This window comes from Oratosquilla oratoria, unplaced genomic scaffold (genome assembly GCF_046742065.1).
Source record: "Oratosquilla oratoria isolate Oo_2021 unplaced genomic scaffold, ASM4674206v1 SCAFFOLD73, whole genome shotgun sequence".
Lineage (NCBI taxonomy): Eukaryota > Metazoa > Arthropoda > Malacostraca > Stomatopoda > Squillidae > Oratosquilla > Oratosquilla oratoria.
In genome coordinates, this window is record NW_027467737.1 from 92942 (window position 1) to 119849 (window position 26908).

At 38.5% G+C, this 26908-nt stretch overlaps 1 protein-coding gene across 1 annotated transcript in view; it reads right to left on the reverse strand.

The window, feature by feature from the left end:
• Positions 1-254: 254 nt before the first annotated feature.
• Positions 255-26908, reverse strand: part of LOC143023965 (uncharacterized) — a 57084-nt gene continuing 30430 nt past the window's right edge. The window contains exons 4-6 of the mRNA XM_076182635.1: positions 23841-24039; positions 22614-22704; positions 255-5269 (exon numbers count right to left, since the gene is read on the reverse strand). Of these exons, the coding sequence (XP_076038750.1) occupies positions 5172-5269; positions 22614-22704; positions 23841-24039 (388 nt within the window). The 3' untranslated portion in view covers positions 255-5171. The remainder of the gene's footprint in view (positions 5270-22613; positions 22705-23840; positions 24040-26908) is intronic.

The window sequence follows — 26908 nt, forward strand, 5'->3', positions numbered from 1 at the left end:
ATTACTAATACAGAGAGAGAGAGAGAGAAGTGGAGAGAGCCAGGAAGGTTAAGTAAGAATGACCATGGCAGATAGAGGGTTAACAATATATATATTTTTTACAGATGATCCTGACAATGCAGCAACTGCTGTGTCCCACAACAAGGAGAAAGAACCTAGCAGGCTGGAACTTCTCCCTGAAACTGAAGCAAGGCAGTCATCGCAAGCAATGCCAATTCAAGGTATGTCAAGGTATGTCATGTAAACTCATCATGTTAGTATTTATGATATACATTATATGTTAGTATTTATTATATACAATATGATATCATGTTAGTAATTATGATATACAATATGATTACTAATACAGAGATGAAATACGTGTCACAATGCAAATACTATGTAATGTAGACATAGCTAGCTAGATGAGAGAGACTGTATATGGTCCCTAATGATTGTTAATTTGCAGGCAACCCCAACAAATCAGCTGCTGCCCAGCCAGTGTCATCTCAGGGCAAGGATCTCTTGGGAAAGTTATGTGACATCATTGCTGTGCAACAAGAGTTAGAGGCTGTGAAGAAACAGAGGGATGCATTGCTAAAAGAAAAGGAAGAATGGAGTAAGGAAAGAATTGTGCTCAAAGGAGAAGTGACAAATGTTTATACTAAGGTTAAATATAACTTAAGTAAGTTTTTTCCCCATCTCAAGTAGAGCATATGTTAAATGGAACTTGTATTAGACATTGGAGTGATGATGATATAAGTGCATTGCATTAAGAAATTTGAGCCCAAAAGCCTATAGGTATCTCAAAGAAGTGTGGCAGTTGCCTTTACCATCTGTAACAACACTAAATAGATGGGCATCAAAATTTAACACAGAACCTGGGATTTTGAAGGCTGTGTTTCATTTACTTGAGCATGAGGCTAAGGACTTGCATAAAGAGGACAGACTATGTGTTTTGTCCTTTGATGAGTGTAGTATTGCATATGAGTGGGTATTTGACAAGAAAACAGATACATTAATAGATCCTAAGAATAGAGCCATGTGTGTTATGATTTGCGGCTTTGTGAAACAATGGAAGCAGGTTGTCTATTATGATTTTGATTGCTGTCTAACCAAAGAAATTTTGTATGATATCATACAGAATATAGAAGTGGCTACTAGTTTCATTGTTTTAGCAATGGTCAGTGACCTTAGTCCAACAAACATAAGGTTATGGAAGGATTTAGGTATTTGTATGGACAACTCCTCTTTTTGTAATCCAGCTGCTCCTAATCGGAATGTCCATGTCTTTGCTGATGCACCTCATCTTGTCAAATTAATAAGAAACAATTTTTTAGATTCTGGTTTCACATTGGCAAATGGAAGCTGTGTTACCAGTGATTGTGTCAAGGAAATAATATTTAAAAGTATCAGTGATTTGAAACCAGCTCATAAATTATCTGAAAGGCACATCACTGTACAGGGTATAAAAAGAATGAGCATCAAGCTTGCAACACAATTTTATCTGAGACAACAGCAAAGACCATACAGTATTTCAGAGGTAAAGGGGTTTTGAAAAGTAAAGGCTGGAAAGAGACAAGCAAATTTATTTCAATTGTAGATGCATGGTTTGATGTCATGAACTCTAGAGTTCTTTATGATAGGAAGCCCTCTAGGAATGCTTACGGTATCCAACTTGCTCATCAAGACAGTGTACTGGAGGAAATGATCACCATTGCAAAGAGTATCAAAATCACTGGAAGAAATCACCTTTATCAATTTCAGAGAGGTCTAGTTGTCTCATCTCAGTCTTTGCAGAACTTATATGAAATGGTCAAAGAAAAGTATGGTCTTACATACATACTGACATACAGGCTAAACCAAGATGGGCTGGAACATTTCTTTGGGTACATCAGGCAAATGGGTTCTACATATGATCATCCATCACCTCTTGCTTTTAAATATAGAATAAGAGCCCATCTTCTTGGCAAAGATAGCAAATTGATGGGGAGCAAGTACAACGTAACAACTGAAAATAATGTACCCATGATGAGTGATTCACTCACCAAAGACATGATAAGCAATTCTGATCAGGAGAATAGTGTGACTGATTCATTGCAAAATGAATTAAGCTTATCAGCAATGATATTAACCAACTTGGATATTGATGATATTGATGATCCATACATTTCTGAGGGAAAAAATCTAGATTTTCCTGATGATAGCATTCCAATTTTAAATTTGGGAAGTGAAATGAAAAAAGAAGGATTGCAATATTTTGGTGGATACATTGCTTTCAAATTTCCACAATATAAATTTCTTGGATCACATGTAACATCACACAATAATTCATGGAATACTATAGCTAGTTGGAAGTCTGGTGGTTTAATGACACCAAGTGAGATCTTGAGAAAATGGAACACATGTTCTTGTGTTACCATGGCCAGAAATCACTAACACCAGGAACAAACTCCACAGAGAAATTAACAGCGCAAATCTGTACATATGTGACATTGCCTCAAGAGGTTATTCATTTTTTTGTAAGGACACGCATGTTTTTTAGAATGCGTAACCTAGATAGAAATCTAAGGCTTCACAAGAGTGAAAAAAGGAAATATTCTAAACTAGTGTTTTAGAGAAAGTGAAACAGGATGCATATGATAGTTTGTGCGTTGAGTTAACCCAAACAAATGGACAAAAAGTGAATGTAGGACTAGAAATGGGTGGAATGATAAAAAAAGAGAGTTGTTTTAAATGGAAAAACTTCTAGATGGAAAAATGTTACAAGTGGAGTTCCTCAGGGCTCTGTTCTTGGGCCACTTCTATTCATAGTATATATAAATGATATAGACCATGGACTGTTTCCAAATTTGCTGATGATACAAAACTGTGCGGAATGGCAAATGATCACTTAAATCAATTAAATATTGAAGAAGCTTTAGATAAATTACAGCAATGGTCTGAAAAGTGGCTAATGAAATTTAGCACAAGTAAATGCAAGGTAATGCACATAGGTAAAAATAACAGTAAGTACGATTACAAGTTATTTGGAAATTTGTTAACAAAAGTGGATAGTGAAAAAGATCTTGGCGTAATTATCAGTAACGATCTCAAATCATCCAAGCAGTTTATTTCAGCCTCTGAGAAAGCAAATAAGATTCTAGGACTGATTGCACGATCTTTTGATTTCAAAAGTCCATCACTCATTAACAAGCTATATAAATTGTTAGTTCGTCCACATTTGAAATATGCTGTTTCCGTATGGTCACCGAATCTCATTAAAGACGTTGACAGACTGGAAAAAGTACACTGGCGAGCCACAAAACTGATTCTAAATATCAAAAATAAATCATATGAAAATCAACTACAACATATTAATCTGTTTTCCCTAAAAAAGCATAGACTCAGAGGTGACTTGATACAGGTCTTCAAAATTCTAAAGGGAATTAACAACATCAAAAGTGACAAAATTTTCACATTGAATGAGAATCAGACAAGAAACAATGGTCTCAAACTGTCCGGAAATAGATTCAATTTGGAAGTAGGTAGAAACAACTTTGCCAACCATGTAGTTAATGAATGGAATAAACTTCCTGCACAGGTAGTGCAATGTAGTTCAGTTCGAAGCTTTAAGAATCGTTTAGATAAACACCTAAGCAAGATACTGTAATGATTATAATTTATTTCATATTATTTGTTTTTGTTTTGTTATCATTTGTCCGTTTTGATTTTCATTTATTATTAGTTATATGTCAATTCATTATTATTTACTATTTACCTGTTTGTTTATCATCTAACTATAGCATTTATTTATGTATTTTATTTGTTATTTACATTATTATAGTTTTTAATTATCAATTTATTATTATGATTTTTTTTCTGCATCCGACCTAGATATGGACCAAAAGGTCTCCTGTCGGCATACTCCGCCTTTGTAATCCTTTGTAGTCAAATAAAAGTTATTACCTGTTATTTCGGTTTTGATATTCCATTGTATGTGTGCGAGAGAGAAAGAGAGAGAGAATGTTTACGTACAAGCACACACTAATCATCATCATCATCTTTGACGCCTGCTCCCAGGAGTTCCCACAATGAGATGACCACGGCAGAAGAGCTTCCATCTCTATCCAAACACACTCTCCTTGCCTGCTCAAGATCTCTCAATGATCTTTCACACCTCTCAGTCACTGACATACTCCCACTCCCTATTCCTCCATCATTCCACCCCCCTGTATCTCACATACACCCTCTTGGTCATCCTACTCTCTTCCATTCGATCCATGTGGCCAAACCACTTTAATGTCTATCTCTACCTCTTCAACCAAGGTTGTATAAATAGACCTTGTCTTCAACCACTACATTTCTTTCCCTTACCTTTGAGACCCATTGGAAAAAGCTCATGCACACTTTCATTACTCATTCTATCCATTCTACTTACACCACAAGCATTTCTCACTTAACTCATTTCCACTGCCTGCACTCTAGACCTCTGACTCTTATTCCAAAGCCATGTTTCAATTGCATATGTGAGGGTTGGTACTATTATTGCATTTCTGAAATCCCTCTTGGCCACACACACATACCAATGCATCACAATTTTTTTATGAGTCCCAGCAGCGACAGGTGTAGATATAACACACACACACAATCGTCGGATTGACGGCGAAGATTGGAACTCCGAAAAAAAAAAAACAGTTTTCGTGGATTTCAACTACGAGGAAGTACCTTTTTGTATTAGTAGGGAAGGGGAAAGCTCGTGGTGTAGAAAGGTGATGAAAGGGGAGAAGGGGAGGGATTACTGAGGGAAATGGAAGGAAATGAGGAGGGAGACGAACGGGCTCCCCCTGACAGCAGAAAAATATAAACAAGAGGTCTGCTGACGACACAGGGGAAATCGAAAATATCAGTAAAAGCATTAACGTTAAAATATAGATAAGAACAACACAATGGAAAGTGGAAACAATACACGAATTTAAAAACAGTTTAGATAAAATGAGATATGAAGATGGGACACCACGAGCATAGCTCCCCTTCCCATAAAATACAACTAGGTAAATACACACTAATAATAGCAATGAGCTAGAGAGTGAGAGATAACGGGGGAAAAATATAATAGTTCTAGTCTTCCTTGGCATTTCACAGTTTTCTTTGGTGTTTCACAAAGAGAAAACGGAAACATCCAGATGACATCAGAAGCTGCGCAGAACGGCTCAAGCGTTTAGACCTGGTGTATATAGATCTTGATCCGGACTGTATTCGGGGATCACGTTCAGTGCCACTGTTGTTTTTTCCACTTGACGCAGAACACCTGGAGGAAGATACAGGAATTAGGCCTTGTGACACTGTACAAGACAGACGAAGAAAGTAGATTATTTTGTTCTATGTTAGATGCCTTGGCTTTTCTGCCATGGGACAGAGTTCCAGATGGGATGGAATTTTTTAGAACTGTTATTCCGGTTCAACTCAGTTGTCTGGTAGATTATTTCAATGCGACCTACGGTTCTGGAGGATATCATCATATCCAGATGCCTGCCGAATGCCCAGGTGATGTGCTACCGCCACTTCGTATGTGCCGTACACCACTCCTTTCTCCACCCGAACTTTGGAACGTACATGAAGTAACCTTGTCTGGCGGGCATTGTACAAACAACCATTGTGAGGCGTGGAATCAAGCCTTCACACAGATGATAGGCTACGACCATCCTTCCATGTGGATCGCGATCGAGGCTCTACGAAAAGACCAAGCCCTTGTTGCAACAACACTATTGGAAAATACCCGAGGCCAACCACCACAAAAGCGCCAGAGGAGACATACAAAAGACCTTCAGAAAAGGCTTTCCACTTTCTGTAAAGACTTCGAAGCAGGCCAGAAAGCTATTGAGGCATTTCTTAAAGGCTGTGCCTACTGCATCTGCTTTTAATTCGATTTAGATTTATTCTAAGTAGTGCTAACTTTCAAATGTACTATTTCATAACTTAGTGCTGACTTTGTATTTTTCTATACTAAAAATCTGCTATTCATAATATTTAGTATATTGTAGTATTTTCATATAATATCATGTAAACTGGTGCTGACTTTGTATTATTTCATACTTAATACTTTTATACTTTATACTGCATAGCTAGCCTCAATTATACTATTGATTTCCTATTGTCATGTATTATTTGTGTTGAGTTAAAGTAATTTCAGATTGTTTTATTAATATTCAATATATTGTATTATTTTCATATACTGTCCCAACAAACATGAAATAACCAAACCAACATCATATCTACTCAGGCACTGCCGATTAAGAAATGTCGGGCCGGTTACGTAAACTCAGATTTCCAGTGTTGGTCCGACTTATAAAGTTATCTGCATGCACACTGGACTATGTCAGCTGGATGCTGGCCCAAAGCAGGGACAATTAACAGGTAACCTAAATCAGGCCTATACAGTACTACATACATCATACATATACCAAGGCTTTTTCCCCCTTACAAGGGGGGGTAGCCAAAAAGGAAAAGGCATAAAATCATTCCCACCCATTCCATCCCTGAATACACTCCACACCCCTCCACCCTCCCTCTTATCTTAGCACCTCCTGAATGACGGGTCATCCCTGCACCTTGTCCACTGCCCTGGGTAAGAAGCAGTGTCGCAAGACACAGAACATCCACAGCAAGGCTGCTTCAATAAATCGGCGACCCCCCCTCTCCGTCCCCCCATTGCATAAAATGAGAGGACGGGGAGAAATCCCTTCGGGCTGCGTCAAATTTTGCTCACACATACTACCTCACCCCCATCCACCTCATGCAATCACATCATCATCCATATACAACCATTCTCCATTCACCCCTGTCTTCTGTCCTCTCCCGTCCTTCCTCAACAGACATTCCCCTCTTCCCCAAAGCCCCCTTCACCCCATCCATCCACCTCATCCTAGGACGTCCCCTCATGTTCACTCCCTCCACATCTGCCTTCCATACCTCTTTTACTAGTCTTTCTTCACTCATTCTTTCCATGTGTCCAAACCATCCTAATATTCTTTCATCAACCCTATCTCCCAAATCCTTTTCCACCCCTGTTCTCCTCCTCACCTCCTCATTTCTCACTGTATCTAGCCTAGTAACCCCCATCATACTTCTCAGACACCTCATCTCAAACACATTCAAACTCCTTCTCTCTTCTTCTCTTATGTTCCATGTTTCTACCCCATACAGTGCTGTTGGCACAATCACAGTACTAAATTGGGCCAATTACGTAAACTCAGGTGTCCTGAGTTGGTCCGATTAATAAAGTTATCCGCATGTACACTGGACTGTGTCGGCTAGAAGGTGGGCCAATGCAGGGGCAATGAATTGGTACCCTAAATTGGGCCTACACTACATTGGGCCACATCCGTTAATTCTTATTCCCAGAATTAGTCCAACTAATAAAGTTATCTGCATACACACTGGACTAAGTTCACTAGATGCTGGTAAGTGCATTGGACCAGTAGATATAGTTATTCATTTTCACATTTGACTGCATTGGTTAGACATCGATGCCATTGATGAAAAACTACTTTTATGCCTTTGCTTCATGTGCATAGCTCAATATCAGGCTACATGCCACCTCACTCACCCTTCACCCCTCCCACTTTAACCTATTTCCACACCTGATACATATTTTTGGATGCATTCCAGGATCTGTTAAATGCACCAAGAAGTGTAGCAGGTATGGAAAAAGGTCAATGGAGCAGGGGTGAAGGGCGAGTGTGCATGGCACCTAGTCTGGTCCTGAATCATACACATGACATGTAGCCAGAAAAGTAGTTCTCCATCAAAGGCTGTGACGTCTAACAGATGCAGTCAAATGTGAAAATGAATAACTATATCAACTTGTCCAATGCACTTACCAGCATCCAGTTCACTTAGTCCAGTATAGTATACCGATAAGCATCTAACCAATACAGTCAAATGTGAAAGTGAATATCATGCACTGCTGATGAAGCTCACAAACTGAAACACACCTGATTATATACAAGCAGACTTTATTAAGAGAAATATGAAAACCAATTTTTTATTACAATGCATACTGCAATAAAAAATGAAAATCTAGTATAGGCCTTATGGTCTCTTGCAGTCTCCTTCATTCTTATGTCCTTACGTAGACTAGTTTCTAGTAGGAACTATATACACATTGATATATACATATATATATATATATATATATATATATATATATATATATATATATATATATATATATATATATATATATATATATATATATATATAAAACATATGCTAATGTACTCTTTCAGTATCAAAAATATAAAATATTCTCATTTCATATTCTCAAATTTGAAAATATCACATGAATATCAGTGTTGAACAAATTATAGAGTTTAAGCCATTAAACAATTGTGAAAGTACAGTGTATGTGCGGTTTTCAAAGGAAACATATATATATATATATATATATATATATATATATATATATATATATATATATATAACATAATATGCTAATGTACTCTTTCAGTATCAAAAATATAAAGTATTCTCATTTTATATTCTCAAATATGAAAATATCAAATGAATATCACAAAGTGTTGAACGAAATATAGTATTTAAGCCCATTGAACAATTGTTAAAGTACAGTGTATGTGCAGTTTTCAAAGGAAACAAATATTAAGTAAAAAACATTAGTTATACTGCCCCTCTACCACATAAGTATTGAATGCTTTAATAGTGCTATAACAGACCAAGGTAGACATTGCAATATAACTACAGAACATGACTACACCTACAGGTGTTTCTATCAATTCCCAGTCAATTTGAACATGTGGCACCTTCAGTCATGGATATAAGATGTAAAGCTGAAAACAACTGAGGATAATCTCATATTTATTTCCATTTTGTATCCATGACTGCAAGGATGCCAAATGTTGATACATACATACATACATATACCAAGGCTTTTTCCCCCTTACTAGGGAGGTAGCCAAAAAGGAAAAGGCATAAAATCATTCCCACCCATTCCATCCCTGAAAACACTCCACACCCCTCCACCCTCCCTCCCATCTTAGCACCTCCTAGATGACAGGTCATCCCTGCACCTTGTCCACTGCCCTGGGTCAGAAGCAGCGTCGCAAAACACAGCACATCCACAGCAAGGCCGCTTCATTAAATCGGCGACCCCCCCCATATAAAGGAGAAGACGGAGAGAAATCCCTTCAGGCTGCGTCAAAATTTTTGCTTACTAACACTACCTCACCCCCCGTCCATTCCACCTCATGCATCACAACATCTTCCATATACAACCATTCTCCATTCACCCCTGTCTTCTGTCCTCTCCCATCCTTGTAAAAGCAAATGTTGATTTTAGCTGGAATTGGGGTCATGGACACAGGATAATGCAAGACACAATCATCCAAGTGATTAACGAAAAAGCTAATTGGGTCAGGGATACAGTAAATAGAATAATGTATTGTGGTATATGGACTAAAAGAAAAACAAGGATTGGCGAGGTACATGAGAGAAAAAGAAGAAAAAGAGACAGCAGTAGAAATCCTAAATGAAATTCTGGGGGGAGAAAGAGATGCAAGCATAGACCTGGAAGAGACTTATACAATAGGTCACTATTCTAAGGATAGAAATCGACCTCTAACGATAAAATTAAGGTCACAATTGGTAATAGAAGACATATTTGAAAAAGTAGGCAACTTGGCAAAGAGTGAAAAGTACAATAAGATATGGATAAAAAGAGAAATGAGTACTGAGGAATTAGAAAACGAAAAGTCACTAAGAGAAGAAGCAAAGGAAAAAACTTGATGAGAACGGAGACAGAATGCAAAGAATTCTATTGGAGAGTAATTGACATTAGGTTGAGACAATGGCACATCAAAACGAAAAAACCAAGGACCGAAAAAATAATGGAGAAGGAAGAAAATTAAAAGTGACCTATACTAACATTGACGGATTAATTTCAGGTCTGAACGAACTCGATGATTATCTGTTAGAAGAAAAAACAGACATAATGGGAATTGTAGAGACTAAACTAAGAGGTGAAATACCATCCATCATTATTGGACAAGGTCTATACAATTACTGGATAAAAAACAGGGACAAGAAACAGGGAGGAGGAATCATGTTCTTGGCCAAGAAAGACCTAAACATGACAAAAATTGCAGAGGGCAAAGGTAATGTTGAACTGATCATGATAAAAGTTGAAGGCAAGAATATGAAAAGTAGAAAGTTTGTGGTGACCTATGTGCCTCCAAAAACAAATGCTTGGAAAGAGAATGAACATACAAAAATGCTAGAAGATACAAGAAAATCACTAAATGAGATACTAATGGGTAAGGGTAATCTGGTAATTATGGGGGACTTCAATTGCAAAGAAATTTGTTGGGACAGCATGACAGTGTGAGGAGGAGATGACTTGTGGGGCAATGTACTGCTAGACATAACCATGGAGTACACAATGACCCAATGGGACAGTGAAAACACTAGGTAAAACACTAGGTACAGAAACAATGAAGAGCCATCGAAACTACATACATACATATCCCAAGGCTTTTTCCCCCTTACAAGGGAGGTAGCCAAAAAGGGAAAGGCATAAAAACATTCCCACCCATTTCATCCCTAAATACACTCCACACCCCTCCCACCCTCCCTCTCATCTGAGCACCTCCTGGATGACGGGTCATCCCTGCACCCTGCCCACCGCCCTGGGTCAGAAGCAGTGCCGCAAGACACAGCACATCCACAGCAAGGCCGCTTCATTTAATTGGCGACCCCCCCTCTCCGTCCCCCTTTGCATATAAGGCGAGGACGGGGAGAAATCCCTTCGGGCTGCGTCAAAATTTACTCACACATACTACCCCACCCCCCCCGCCCATTCCTCCTCATGCAGTCACAACATCATCCATATACAACCATTCTCCACTCACCTCTGTCTTCCGTCCTCTCCCTTCCTTCCTCAACAGACATTCCCCTCTTCCCCAAAGCCCCCTTCACCCCATCCATCCACCTCATCCTAGGACGTCCCCTCATGTTCACTCCCTCCTTATCTGCCTTACATACCTCTTTTACTAGTCTTTCTTCACTCATTCTTTCCATGTGTCCAAACCATCCTAATATTCTTTCATCAACCCTATCTCCCAAATCCTTTTTCACCCCTGTTCTCCTCCTCACCTCCTCATTTCTCACTCTATCCAGCCTAGTAACCCCCACCATACTTCTCAGACACCTCATCTCAAACACATTCAAACTCCTTCTCTCTTCTCTTATGTTCCATGTTTCTGCCCCATACAGTGCTGTTGGCACAATCACTCCTTCATACAGTCTCCTCTTCGCATCCATTCCCAAATGTCTATTCCTCATTACACTCTTTAAACCACCAAGGCATTTACTCGCTTCTCTCAATCTACATTCTACCTCCACCTTCACTCCACCTTTTCCTGCTACACTTGCACCCAAGTATCTAAAACTATCCACTTCCTCCAGTTGCTCTCCCTTAATGTTCACTTCCAGTCTACTGCCACTTTCACCCCTTGTACATCTCATCACCTTACTTTTACCCACATTTATCTTTAGCTTTCTTCTATCACATACTCTCCCAAACTCTGCCACCAGCTTCCTCAATCCCTCCTCTGACCCTGCCACAAGCGCAGTGTCGTCCGCAAACAACAGCTGGCTCACCTCCCACTTTTCTCCATTTTCTTTAACCATCTCCAATCCCTGACCCACTACCCTAGCATTCACCTCTCGCACCACCCCATCCATGTAAAAGTTGAACAGCCAGGGCGACATAACGCATCCTTGATGAAGCCCCACCTTTACTTCAAACCACTCACTCTCTCCATTTCTAATCCTGACACATGCTCTACTACTCTCATAAAAACTCTTGACAGCTCCCAAAAGCTTTCCTCCTATCCCATAAATCTGCATAACCTCCCACAGTGCCTTTCTGTCTACCCTATCATAAGCCTTTTCCAGATCCATAAAAGCCCAAAAAACATCCTTCCCCTTTCCTATAGCTTTCTCACATAATATTTACAACAGAACCTGAAATAGTGGACAATGTCCAGTACAAGACACCAATTGGAAAGAGTGACCATGTACTCATTGAAACTGTACTAAAGGAAGAAATAGACATGGAGAGGAATGAAAGGTATAGGAAAGGAAGATTGATGTACGACAAAACAGACTTTGCAAAACTAAGGACATTCTTCCTGAATGCAAACTGGGAAAAATTCTATTTGGAAGAGACAACAGTGGAAGAGAAATGGAATATATTGATGGATAATTACAATGAAGGGGTAAACAGGCATGTACCAAGACAAATGCGAGAGTTGGTTCAACAAAAGATGCAGTGAGGCAAAAGACCGAGGGGACAAAGCTTGGAAAAGGTGGAGAAAAGACAAAAAACAAAGCAAATGGCAAATTTATATAAACTGTAGAAATGAGTACTTTATGTTAATGTGAGAAGAGAGGAAAAAAGGAACCATGAGAAGGATATTATAGATAAATGCAAAGATCAACCCAAGCTATTCTATTGGTATGTGAATGGTAAACTTTAAACCAAACAGGAAATGGTGAAACAACACCAAGGAAATATAGAATACACAGAAGAATTAGAGATGGCCAAAGTCATGAACAACAACTTTAAATCTGTCTTCACCAGAGAGAAAATACAAAATTGGGACGTAGATAATAACAAGCAATCTCCCCACATGAGTGAGTTTACAACATCACAAAAAGAAATATCAGAACATCTATCAAAACTGGACATCAGAAAATCACATGGCCCGAATGGTATTGCAAATTGGATTCTAAAGGAATGCAAAGAAGAACTAATGGACAAAATACACATCATAATAAATAGCTCACTCAAAGAAGGAAAGACACCTAATGACTGAAAAAATGCTAACATTGTACCAATATATAAAGGAGGAAACAAGGAAGAACCCACCAACTATAGGCCAGTATCACTAACAAGCACTATAGCCAAAATTTGTGAGAAAATCATCAAGAATAGATGGGTAAAACATCTGGAAGACAACAACATATTAAACCCAAGACAATTCAGGTTCAGACAAGGAAGACCATGCACTACAAACTTAATATGCTTCTACTCAAGGCTAATAGACATAGTGCAAGAAAGAAATGGATGTGCTGATTGTGCATTCCTAGACTTGCAAATAGCCTTTGACAAAGTACCATACATAAAATTACTAAAAAAACTGGAAGACATAGGAGGAATACAAGGGAACCTACGAAAATGGATGAAGGACTTCCTGACTGGTAGAATGATGAGAGAAGTGCTCAGAGAAAAATATTCAGATTGGAAAGAGGTGGGGAAAAGAATACTTCCACCAAGTATTCCCACTTGGATCGTAAGAGGCGAGAAGAAAGGGACGGGGATTGGGACTAGGCATCCTTCTCCTTGTAGACCCACAGGGGAAATTCCTAAAAGAAAAAAAGAAGGCATAAGAGGGGCTGGAAATCCTCGGACCAGCACCCTAAGGTTTGGGTCTTTTAATGTGCGTGGATGTGGTACAGATGAGAGTAAAAGGGAAGAGATAGGTAGTATGTTTGTGAGAAGAAAGATGGATGTGTTGGCTTTGAGTGAAACTAAGTTGAAAGGGGAGGGTGAGTGTAAGTTTGGGAGTGTAAGTGGGAGGTTATCAGGAGTGAAGAGAGGGCGAGGGAGGGAAGAGGTGGCTATTCTAGTAAGTGAAGAGATAGGTAAACGTGTAGTGGAGTGGAAGGAGGTTTCCTCAAGGATAATGTTGATGAAGGTGAAACTGGGAAAGAAGATGTGGGTCTTTGTAAGTGCATATGGGCCTGGCAGTGAGAAGAGTGTAGATGAAAGGGAGGCCTTTTGGATAGATCTAAATGAGTGCATAGAGGATTTGGGAAGAAATGTCAATGTGATAGTGCTGGGAGACCTTAATGCTAGGGTGGGAAATGGTCCAATGGAGTGGTTGGGAAATGTGGAGTTCCAGGAAAGAATCATAGTGGAGAGTTGATGGTGGAAATGTGTCTAGAAAGAGAGTTGATGATAGCAAATACAGTGTTTCGGAAGAAAGTCAAGCATAAGTACACATGGGAGAGGGTGGTGGAGGGAAGGGTGGTAGATAGAGTGCTAATGGATTATGTAGTGGTAAATAGGATTATGATAGGAAGAGTTAAGGATGTACATGTGCTAAGGGGAGAGAGTGGGGGAATATCAGATAATTCTTTGGTGGAAGGTAAGTTGAAAGTGGAGGATAGATGGAGGAAGAGGAAAGGGACAAAAGGTAGGGAGGTTCTTAGAGTGAACTCTTTGAATGAGAAGGAAAAGGAGGAGTATGGAAAGAAGCTGAAGGAGGAGTGGGAGGGAGTAAAGGGTAGAGTAGAGCTGGGTGTGGAGGAGGAATGGGGATGGTTCAAGGAGGGAGTCATAAAGTGTGCAAGGATGGTGTGTGGAACAAGAAGGACAGGGGGGAAATAGAAGAAAGGGTAGTGAATGGTGGGATGAGGAAACAAAGAAGGTTGTAGAAGAGAAGAAGTGAGCTTTCACAGATTGGTTACAACGATGTAGGTAGGGTGAGATCAGAGGAGCTTGTTCGGAATTACAAGGTCCTCCTTCAGGAGATGAAGGAACGTGGGAGCCGTCACGTAGTCTGTGGGATCCTCCCGAGGATCTACGCAGGTTCGTGTTGGAACAGTAGAGCCATAGGGATCAATGATAGGATATCGCAGTTGTGCACACAATTGGGATACCACTTTCTTGATCCTTGGTATCTCTTTTCTAGGCGCCATGACCTTTACGCTTCTGATGGGATCCACCTTACCCGCAGAGGCAAAGATGTTCTTACAAACCTCATTGTGGGAGTTTGTAATGAACCAGCTCCTTTTTTAGGGTAGAAGGCCAAAGGGAAGGGGAAATAGAATGTACTTGGGAAAACAGTGTAGAGTATAGCATTAATGTAGAACAATGTACCAGTATAGGACAAAATATAATTTTAGGATATAATGTCGCTAGAGGACGAAATGTCACATTAGGATATAATGTCATAGGACAAAATGTCGCAATGGGATATAATGACAGTGGAGGACAAAAGATCACGATGGGAAGTAATGATAAAGGAGAACAAAATATCACGATAGGATGTAATGATAATGGAGGAGAAAATATCACGGTAGGATATAATGTCATTGAAGGCCAAAATGTAATTTTAGGAAGGGATACCGGACAGAATGTCAATGAAGGCCAAAATATCATGATAGGATGTAATATCGCTAGAGGACGAAATGACACATTAGGATGTAATGTCTTAGGACAAAATGTCACAATGGGATGTAATGACAGTGGAGGACAAAAGATCACGATGGGAAATAATGATAGTGGAGAACAAAATATCACGATAGGATGTAATGATAATGGAGGAGAAAATATCACGGTAGGATATAATGTCAGTGAAGAACAAAATATAATTTTAGGAAGAGATACCGGACAGAATGTCAATGAAGGCCAAAATATCAAGATAGGATGTAATGACAGTGGAAGACAAAAGATCACGATGGGATGTAATTATAGTGGAGGAAAAAATATCACGGTAGGATATAATGTCACTGGAGGACAAAATATAATTTTAGAAAGGGATGCCGGACATAATGTCACTGAACGACGGGAGGCCGGCGTGAATCACGGTGACGTAGGGGGACAAAATGTACAAAATAGATCGGATGACCGTAATCGACCAGATGTCCGTGATGGGGGAAAAGTTAATTTTGATAGGAGAAATGTTAATGAGGCATTGAATGTCAATGAAGGACCAAATAATAATAATATAGAGCAAGGCATAAATAAAAAACAAAATGATAATATAAGACATGATATTGAGACTCAAAATGTGTCAAAAAGAAATAATCAGGAGTTTCTTAAAACCATGTACTTTAATGCTCGTAGTATTAGGAACAAATTTCAAGAAATACAGGCGTATGTCAAAAGCGAAAATCTCGATATGATAGGAATAACTGAGACATGGTTAAATGGTACAGATTTCGAAGCTGAATTTAATATTGCGGGATTTAAACACTTTCATCAGGATAGAAACCACAAGAAAGGTGGGGGTGTTCTATTGTACGTTAAAAACAATGTTCATGCTTGTGTTTTAGAGAAAGTGAAACAGGATGCATATGACAGTTTGTGGGTTGAGTTAACCCAAACAAATGGACAAAAAATGAATATAGGTGTAATATATAGGCCAAAGACATTATCATTAGCAGACGACAAACTGTTATTTCAAGAACTGTCTAGTTTCTGCAACCGGGATTTATTGATAATGGGTGATTTCAATTTTACTGACATTGATTGGATGACCCTTGAACATGGCCATATAGGTAGTCGCTTGATTGATTTTCTTGGTGACAATTACTTAATTCAGCATGTAAAAGAGCCCACAAGATATGGAAACTTACTCGATTTATTGATCACTAGCCGCGAAAGCATGGCAACTGATGTAGAAGTCGGTGAATCTGTTGCAAATAGCGATCACAACTTAGTCAGATTCAAACTCCTAAACAATTTTAGAATAGATACTTGTGCTTCTAAAATACCCGATTTCAGTAAAGCTCAGTTCATAGAACTACGTCAGGAGCTTCAGCTTACAGATTGGGAGGAAAAATTAAACGAAAGGCCTGTAGATCAGATGTGGGAAATATTTCAAAATACGCTCACTAAGATGATTCAAACTTACATTCCTTTTAAGGACAGACGTCCCCCAAATCAGGCTCGCCCAAAGTGGCTCGACAAAGAAACTGAAAAAAGTATTGCTAAAAAGAGACAGGCTTATAAGAAATATAAGTGCTCGGGTGCATCTAATGACTATGAAAGTTATGTATCAATACAGAGAGATTTAAAAAAGACAATAAGAAAAAGAAAACGACAATACGAAATGAACATCGCTGAGAAATCCAAAGAGAATCCCAAAGAATTCTATAGTTACATTAGAGATAAAAAGGTTGTTAGGAATCACATTGGTCCACTATTATCTGCTGACGGTCAACTTGAATATTCAAATGAAGGAATGTGTAATCTCTTAAACAATTATTTTAGCTCGGTATTCGTAAACGAAACACCTCAAAGTGAATTCCAAACTGAAACCTGTGAAAAGTCTGGGGTAAACTTACTCACTACGGTAAATATAACAAAAGAAACAATTAAAAGGTGTATAGACAAACTCAAAGTTAATAAAACACCAGGGCCTGACGGTTGGCATCCAAGAATCTTAAAGGAAATGAAAAATGAGATTGTTGTTCCATTAGAAATTATTTTCAAGAAATCCATCATATCCGGAGATGTCCCAAGAGAATGGAAGCTAGCTAACGTTACTCCCATATTCAAAAAAGGTGACAAAAAGAAACCAAATAACTATAGGCCTATTAGTTTGACTTCGATCGTAGGAAAAATAATGGAAACTATCATCAGAGATGCTATCGAATATCATTTAGAAAGTAACCGTTTGATAAATGATAGCCAACATGGTTTCAGACGGAAACGTTCTTGCGTGACAAACTTACTCGAATTCTACAACACAGTTGTCTCGAATTATGACAAAAGAAACAATATAGATTTAATATATCTAGACTTTGCAAAAGCTTTTGATACCGTCCCACACGAAAGACTACTTACTAAATTAGCTTTGCATGGAATAAGTGGTAGCCTATTAGGTTGGACTAGTAATTGGTTGAAAGGTCGAAAACAGAGAGTTGTTTTAAATGGAAAAACTTCTGGATGGAAAAGTGTTGCAAGTGGAGTTGCTCAGGGTTCCGTTCTTGGGCCACTTCTATTCATAGTATATATAAATGATATAGACCATGGACTAAAATCTACTGTTTCCAAATTTGCTGATGATACAAAACTGTGCGGAGTGGCAAATGATCACTCAAACCAATTAGATATTCAAGAAGATTTAGATCAATTACAGCAATGGTCTGAAAAGTGGCTAATGAAATTTAATACAAGTAAATGCAAGGTAATGCACATAGGTAAAAATAACAGCAAGTACGATTACAAGTTATTTGGAAATTCGTTAACAAAAGTGGATAGTGAAAAAGATCTCGGCGTAATTATCAGTAACGACCTCAAATCATCCAAGCAGTGTATTTCAGCCTCTGAGAAAGCAAATAAGATTCTGGGATTGATTGCGCGATCTTTTGATTTCAAAAGTCCATCACTCATTAACAAGCTATATAAATCGTTAGTTCGTCCACATTTGGAATATGCTGTTTCCGTATGGTCACCGAATCTCATTAAAGACATTGACAGACTGGAAAAAGTACAACGGCGAGCCACAAAACTGATTCCAAATATCAAAAATAAATCATACGAAAATCGACTTAAGCACATGAATCTGTTTTCCCTAAAAAAGCGTAGACTCAGAGGTGACTTGATACAGGTCTTTAAGATTTTAAAGGGAATTGACAACATCAAAAGTGACCAAATTTTCACATTGAATGAGAATCAGACAAGAAACAATGGTCTCAAACTGTCCGGAAATAGATTCAATTTGGAAGTAGGTAGAAACAACTTTGCCAACCGTGTAGTTAATGAATGGAATAAACTTCCTGCACAGGTAGTGCAATGTAGTTCAGTTCGAAGCTTTAAGAATCATTTAGATAAATACCTAAGTAAGATGCTGTAATTATTATAATTTATGTTATATCATTTGTTTTTGTTTTGTTATAATTTGTCTGTCTGATTTTCATTTATTATTAGTTATATGTCAATTTATTATCATTTACTATTTACCTGTTTGTTTGTTATTCAACTATACCAATGCATTTATTTATGTATTTTAATTGTTATTTACATTGTTATAGTTTTAATTTATTATTAATATTATTATTTTTTTTGCATCCGACCTAGATATGGATCAAAAGGTCTCCTGTCGGCATGCTTTGCCTTTGTAATCCTTTGTAATAGGACGAGGGAGTCATATGCGAGGTACAAAGAAAAGAAAAAAGAAGTAAAGCAAAAGGTAAAGGAGGCAAAGAGGAGAGCAGATGTGAAATGGGGTAAGAGTTTGACAGAAAATTTTGAAAGTAATAAAAAGATGTTTTGGAAAGAAATTAAGAGAGGAAGAGGAGGCGAATCAAGTAGGGAAGAAAAGGTAAAAGGTGCAGATGGAGAGATGATAATGGAGGAGAAGGCAGTGAGGGGAAGATGGGCAGAATATTTTAAGGAGTTGCTAAATGTGAAGGAGGATAGGGAAGGAAAGATTGCTGCAGTGGGAAGTGCAAAGAAAATGAGAGTGATGAATGAGGAGAATGGAGGAGAAATAAGGAAGGATGAGGTGAAGGCAGTTGTTAAGATGATGAAAGCAGGTAAGGCACCTGGTCTGGATGGATGCCATGCAGAATGTCTGAAAAAGGGAGGTACAGTGATGGTGGACTGGTTGGTGAGGTTATTTAATGTTTGTTGGACAGAGGGTAGAGTACCAGAGGACTGGAGGAGTGCCTGTATAGTTCCACTTTACAAGGGAAAAGGGCATTTTATGGTAAGACAGATATGTGAGAAAGCTATAGGAAAGGGGAAGGATGTTTTTTGGGCTTTTATGGATCTGGAAATGGCTTATGATAGGGTAGACAGGAAGGCACTGTGGGAGGTTATGCAGATATATGGGATAGGAGCAAAGCTTCTGGGAGCTGTCAAGTTTTTATGGGAGTAGTAGAGCTTGTGTCAGGATTGGAAATGGAGAGAGTGAGTGGTTCGAGGTAAAGATGGGACTTCGTCAAGGATGCATTATGTCGCCCTGGCTGTTAAACTTATACATGGATGGGGTGGTCCGAGAGGTAAATGCAAGGGTAGTGGGCAAGTGATTGGAGATGGTTAAAGAAAATGGAGAAAAGTGGGAGGTGAGTCAGCTATTGTTTGCGGACGACACTGCACTTGTGGCAGGATCGGAGGAGGGATTGAGGAAGTTGGTGGCAGAGTTTGGGAGAGTATGTGATAGAAGAAAGCTAAAGATAAATGTAGGTAAAAGTAAGGTGATGAGATGTACAAGAGGTGAAAGTGGCAGTAGACTGGAAGTGAGCATTAAGGGAGAGCAACTGGAGGAAGTGGATAGTTTTAGATACTTGGGTGCAAATGTGGCAGGGAAAGGTGGAGTGAAAGTGGAGGTAGAATGTAGATTGAGAGAAGCGAGTAAATGCCTTGGTGGATTAAAGAGTGTAATGAGGAATAGACATTTGGGAATGGATGCTAAGAGGAGACTGTATGAAGGAGTGACTGTGCCAACAGCACTGTATGGGGCAGAAACATGGAACATAAGAGAAGAAGAGAGGAGTTTGAATGTGTTTGAGATGAGGTGTCTGAGAAGTATGATGGGGGTTACTAGGCTGGATAGAGTGAGAAATGAGGAGGTGAGGAGGAGAACAGGGGTGGAAAAGGATTTGGGAGATAGGGTTGATGAAAGAGTATTAGGATGGTTTGGACACATGGAAAGAATGAGTGAAGAAAGACTAGTAAAGATGTGGGGGGAGTGAACATGAGGGGACGTCCTAGGATGAGGTGGATGGATGGGGTGAAGGGGGCTTTGGGGAAGAGGGGAATGTCTGTTGAGGAAGGACGGGAGAGGACAGAAGACAGGGGTGAATGGAGAATGGTTGTATATGGATGATGTTGTGATTGCATGAGGTGGAATGGACGGGTGGATGGGGGGTGAGGTAGTATGTGTGAGCAAAATTTGATGCAGCCTGAAGGGATTTCTCTCCATCCTCTTATATTATGCAATGGGGGGATGGAGAGGGGGGGTCGCCGATTTAATGAAGCAGCCTTGCTGTGGATGTGCTGTGTCTTGAGACACTGCTTCTGACCCAGGGCAGTGGACAAGGTGCAGGGATGACCCGTCATTCAAGAGGTGCTAAGATAAGAGGGAGGGTGGAGGGGTGTGGAGTGTATTCAGGGATGGAATGGGTGGGAATGATTTTATGCCTTTTTCTTTTTGGCTACCCCCCTTGTAATGGGGAAAAAGCCATGGTATATGTATGTATGGAAAGAGGTGATCAGTGGATTACCGCAAGGATCTGTACTGGCACCAATAATGTTTGCTATCTATATGAATGACATGGATGAGGACGTGAACTGTTACATGAGCTTCTTTGCTGACGACGCCAAACTGTTAAGGAAAGTAGAAACTGATAAGGACTGTGAAGCACTGCAAGAAGACCTAAATAGGGTATGGAACTGGAGTCAGAAATGGGAAGTGGACTTTAATACTAAGAAGTGTAGCATAATGGAGTTTGGAAAAAGCAAAAACAGAATATCAGGAAAATATACAATTGGAACCAAGGAAGTAAAGAAAGTAGGATCCGAAAAAGATTTGGGAGTAATTATCACGAACGACTTGTCCTATGATAAACAGATTAACAAAACTGTCGGGGAGACTCACAACTTGCTAAGATCAATAAAAGGGGCATTTGCATACTTGGACAAAGACATGATAAAAAAAATATTGGTTACATTGATAAAGCCTAGACTAGAGTATGCAGCGACATTGTGGTCCCCCAGTCCCAAAAAGAACATAAAGAAGATAGAAAGAATCCAAAGAGCAGCTACAAAAATGGCACCTGCACTTGCAAACCTATCATACAAGGAGAGATTGGCTAAACTGGAGTTACTGACACTGGAGCAAAGAAGAGAGAGAGGTGATCTATTGACCATCTACAGAATCATGAAAGGCACAGAGATACTTGATAGAGAGGACTTACTTAACTGGGACAAGAGAAACACAAGAGGACATGGAAAGAAAATAAAAAAAACATAGCTATAGAAGAGAAACGAAGAAAAACAGTTTTCCACATAGAGTTTTGGATACTTGGAACAAACTGGATAATGAAATAGTATGTGCAAAAACCATTCATGAGCTTAAAAGCAAACTAGACACTACGAGATACAATGGCGGGACACCATGAGCATAACTCCCCTTCCCGCAAAATACAACTAGGTAAATACAATTGTATATGGCACAATTATTCCTAAATTAAACAAATCCATATTGTTTTGGTGTGAACAAAAGTATAATTAAACAAATCCATATTCTTTGGTGTGGACAAAAGTATATTATCATCTGATATGAAAGAAAGGCCAGATATACCTTATGAAAGTAAGTTAATTATGGTATGCAGTGGTCTAGCTGTTCTGCATTGGGCAGCAACAATTAGTGTATATGTACCACCTGGACAAATGTTTACATAAAGGAGGCCTATGATGCGTCACTACTGGTGGAAGCATTGATATCTGAATGCCTCTGGGGACCACCACATCTGTCTGATGCATTCCTTAAATACTTCATGATGGTTTTTCCAATTTCATCCTCTGTGGTTTGGAAGTTTCTGTTGTCAAGCAAAACCCCAGCAAATACATTGAGGAAAACTTTATGTTAATGGTCTTTATTAACAGCATCACACATTGTTAAATCTTATGTTTAAATTTAAAGATACTTCATCATGGTATTCAGAACTTAACAAGTTATACAATAAAATCAGCAATGAAAACTTAACCTTAAAATTGGTTTAAAACCATTCCTTTTTTGCTCAGCAGTTAAGCTCCAAAAACTTTTTGTGGTGCAGTTACATAAAAATGGTGCAAGTAAATACTGGCAAGAAAGACTACATAAAGGTTATACCTTCTGTTTCCTCTTCCAAGTTCTGCTTCACTTTGAATATCTCAGGAATATTCTGCTTTCTTTGCCATTGCTCGAGCTTGACTATACTCAGCTGAAATGCAAAGAGGAAAGTTTTAGTAACGAGATATTATTTGTGAAAAATAACACACTGTGTAAGCTAAAATATCTGTTAACTTTACTAATAATAACATATGTCAGATATACTGTACTATAAACATACCACCTAATTTATTCATTAGTATCAGAACAGTTCTACAGCATACATCCATACACATTAAGATGGTAATTACAGTAGTACTCAGTTTTCAGCCATCAACTAAACTCCAACATATCTTCTGGTCTTATGAATTCTGATCTAAAATAAGTAATCACTTCTGCTACAGCTAAAAACTAGAGTGTATAGTCTGTGTCACAGTACTCTTCTTGGAACTGGAATATGTTGAGGCCAGCCAGGTGACCATGTTTGTGTGTCGTGTATAGGCAATTCCTTCTTGACAACAAAGGAAATTCACTGATCTATAGATCACTTTTTCATGGCTATTATATAGCCGATTATGGCTATTATATAGCCGAGTATGGCTATTATATAGCCGATTAAATGAAGCGGCCTTGCTGTGGATGTGCTGTGTCTTGCGACACTGCTTCTGACCCAGGGTGGTGGGCAGGGTGCAGGGATGACCCGTCATCCAGGAGGTGCTCAGATGAGAGGGAGGGTGGGAGGGGTGTGGAGTGTATTTAGGGATGAAATGGGTGGGAGTGTTTTTATGCCTTTCCCTGTTTGGCTACCTCCCTTGGAAGGGGGAAAAAGCCTTGGTATATGTATGTATGTATTATATACTGTAGTCTAGATGTATCTATACAAATTATACAGTAATGTACTGATACAATATAGTTTCACCTAAATTTGATGGTAGCAGCAATACTACTACAGTATGTGGGAAAATATCATTGTCAGTTTCCATATTATTGTGTTGTCCAGAAGACCTCTGATGTCATTGTTTATTTGGCTATCATATTTGTCTCTCCATATACTCCTATTTCTAGCTTACTGCTTCCAGCCCATCAAACCAGCCTCACAATAAAAACAAATACAACAGTGCCTATAAGTCACACATTCAAAGCAACCAATTTAAAAAATCATTTATGGATCATTCAATTTGCTATTTTGCCAACTGAACTATTCAAACTTATTCATATATAGGATATTTAGAAATTAAAGTTACTAACCACATTTACAGAGTACTCTTGCATCATACTGTATCCAGCTTCCTTCTGGGGTGAGTTTCTCCTGGATAGCTCTGTTGAGCTTTGAAGTGTCACAGTAGCGTGGCCAATAACATTTCCCATCCAGCAGCCAGGTATCAGGAACCACAGCAATTTCATTTCCTTCCTCAAAGACAATAACTCCAAATTCTGCCATACCTTCCTGCTTTTAAATACAATTGGCTTATAAAAGATACATGAAGGTTCAACATGTACTGTACTGTACAGTAACTGTGCAACACAGTCCTCACTGCTCTACGAACAGTATATTGTATTGGTAGCCCTCACTCTATACTGAACTATGACTCCTCTAAGAAGATTTGATCGCCCTCCTTGGCACCTGATGAGTAATGAGGTAAAGTCTAAGTTAGCAATGCCGGATAAGTCTGGGCAGGAATCCCCATTCAGTACACAAAGCAAAGGTTACTCTATCCATTGAGCTAGGTCAAAAATGTGGTATCAGTACATGGCTGTAGTACACTAGCCTATATAATAATCTCAGTATGTCTACTATCAAATCAAATAAAAAATATGGTAACATTTTACATCAGACAACCATTTTTCAACAGAAGGCGCAGTTCATTGCTGGTGGACTGTGTGAAGTAAGGGAAAAGATGCAAACTTTGGCAAATGAGACTGAAGGGGGAAAAGAATACATTTACATTCAATATCTTTATATGAGCATGTTCTTATGCTCTTACTTTCATTACTAACAGCATATATACCCAGAGAACTTGACTGTACAGGATATGTGTACAAATCTTCATAAACTTTGTAGATATATGACAAATAAATGTCTGGGTCTCCTTCATATTTCAATATATCCACTACTTTCCCAACCTTACTATTAATAATTATGCCACAGTTAGCTGGGTTCACTTTGATACAAAAGTTCTTAAGGTATAAAACTTTAAACTGTACACAAGGAAAATCACTTGGTACTGGCCCATTTCTGTGGACTACTTTTGCAACTGGATATTTAGAATTCTTCTCTTCAGGTTCATATGCCTTCATTTCATAAATTCTATTAACTATTTGCATGAGAAAACAGTTAGGTTTTCTAAGCAATTTTTTTTAGGTATCCAAGATAATTCTCAAAAGGAAAGGCACTGAATTTATCAACTGATCCATGTCTATTTACATCATCTGTTAAATGACACAAATTATGAATGTTGTACATAACATGCCTTGAACCATACACATTTCTAAAGTGGTTTACAAAAGCAATCAAATATCTATGTGCTTTTTCCAGCTTCTGGACCTCTGGGTACTGAAAGTAGAAATGTGCTCACACTCAAAAGAAGAATTTTTTTATAAACATTCTCATCAATGTGTTTCTGGAGACAAACTGCTCCAGTATACAAAAGAAAGGCTCTGAATTCTGTCTATGATGCAAAGTCCAGGAGGAAGACACTGCAGCAATTGATATAAATGGTAAAACTGTAAATGAAGTCACCACCAAATTTGGAGAAAAAATGCGCAACACTTTCCACTTACCACAATAGACCAACGCCAACTCCTGTAAAGTTTGGCGTCAAAACAAATGACCGTAACAAAGGTTCCAATATTTTTTGGCATAGACGTAACATGTTATACTACTTAAGCATATTATGCAGACCAGTCGAGGATACGACTCTTCGCTGCGCTCACAGGGTATAAATCCATGTTATCAATTATAGATATGAGAGATAACCAGTTATTTGAATATATTTTCTCCTGTTATTAACAAAAAAGTAAAACTATAGGTAAGGGTAACTGGATTATCTTTACGTTTTTTACGATACTTAAATAGACAAGAAATAGTATAATGTCATGCACATAACCACGCAATGCCTGCATGGAAAAGTTACTTCAATGAATGTTTTCCAGAAACAGAAACATGGCTTGTCAGTACGTTCTATGTCAATGTGGGATGTTTGAAAAAAACAATATACCTGTGATATTATGCCAGCTACGAAAGTTCCCTGTCAGGATATGAAAGCTCTTGTTCATGCAGTGTCCAAAGTATAGGTATTGACAGTAATTATGTTAAAATGTAAATTGTCATGTTAAAAGGTAAACTGGCCTTACACACATGAAAATAAATCAGCCCTACACGGAACACTCAGTGTTATTTACGAGAAACAATATTTTAAATTAATTGGCCCTACATGAAAATCCCAATATCATTACATATTATGGAATATGATGTCATACTGAATTGGCCCTACACAGAACTCCCAGTATTAATACGGATTACAGGAGACAATATTTTCAGTAAGTTGGCTCTTCATAAAACTTCCAGCATTATTACGGATTATGGAATATGATGTTATAATAAATTGGCCCTACACAGAACTCCTGGCATTAGAATGGATAACGGAAAAAGCTATTAAAACAAATCGGCCCAATATCAAAGACCTGTAATGGATCCAGACAACTTTTACCGATGTGAGGAATTAATTGGTCCAACCTTCTGAACTAAGCCCAAAGTTTGCCTTAATTGGCCCGTAATGCCCATGTTTGCTGGGGTAGTGTCAAGTAAACTTATCTTTTAAGCAATAAACACAGTTTCATTTTCATATCGTTATCTTGTTTTCCTTAATTGGGGCTTTTCTAGAATTTGGGGCTTTTTTCCACCTGGGTATTTTCAAGGTGGGGCTTTTTTCCATCAGGGAATTTCCGAAGTGGGGCTTTTTTCCTAGGAATTTTTGGGGCTTTTTTCTGAACCGCTTGTCTAAGACAGCCAAAAAAATGTTCTAAGCAATCTTGATTTAGTCTGTATGTTAGTAAAAAGGTTACATTAAATCTTTCATTCAACATTTTGTATAACTTTGAGAGGGACATTGAAGAAATGATTAACCCTTTTTGAAATTGATACAAGTGATTTTTTCCACCCACTCTCATTTCTTTAGCAGTTTTAATCATATCTTCCAAAATGTGATTTTATTCTTCCAAATTCCACCCATAGGCATTTCTTCAGGATTTTTTTTAATCTATACGTACCCTTGCATTAAAGAGATCAAACCAACGATCTGATAGCATAATGAATT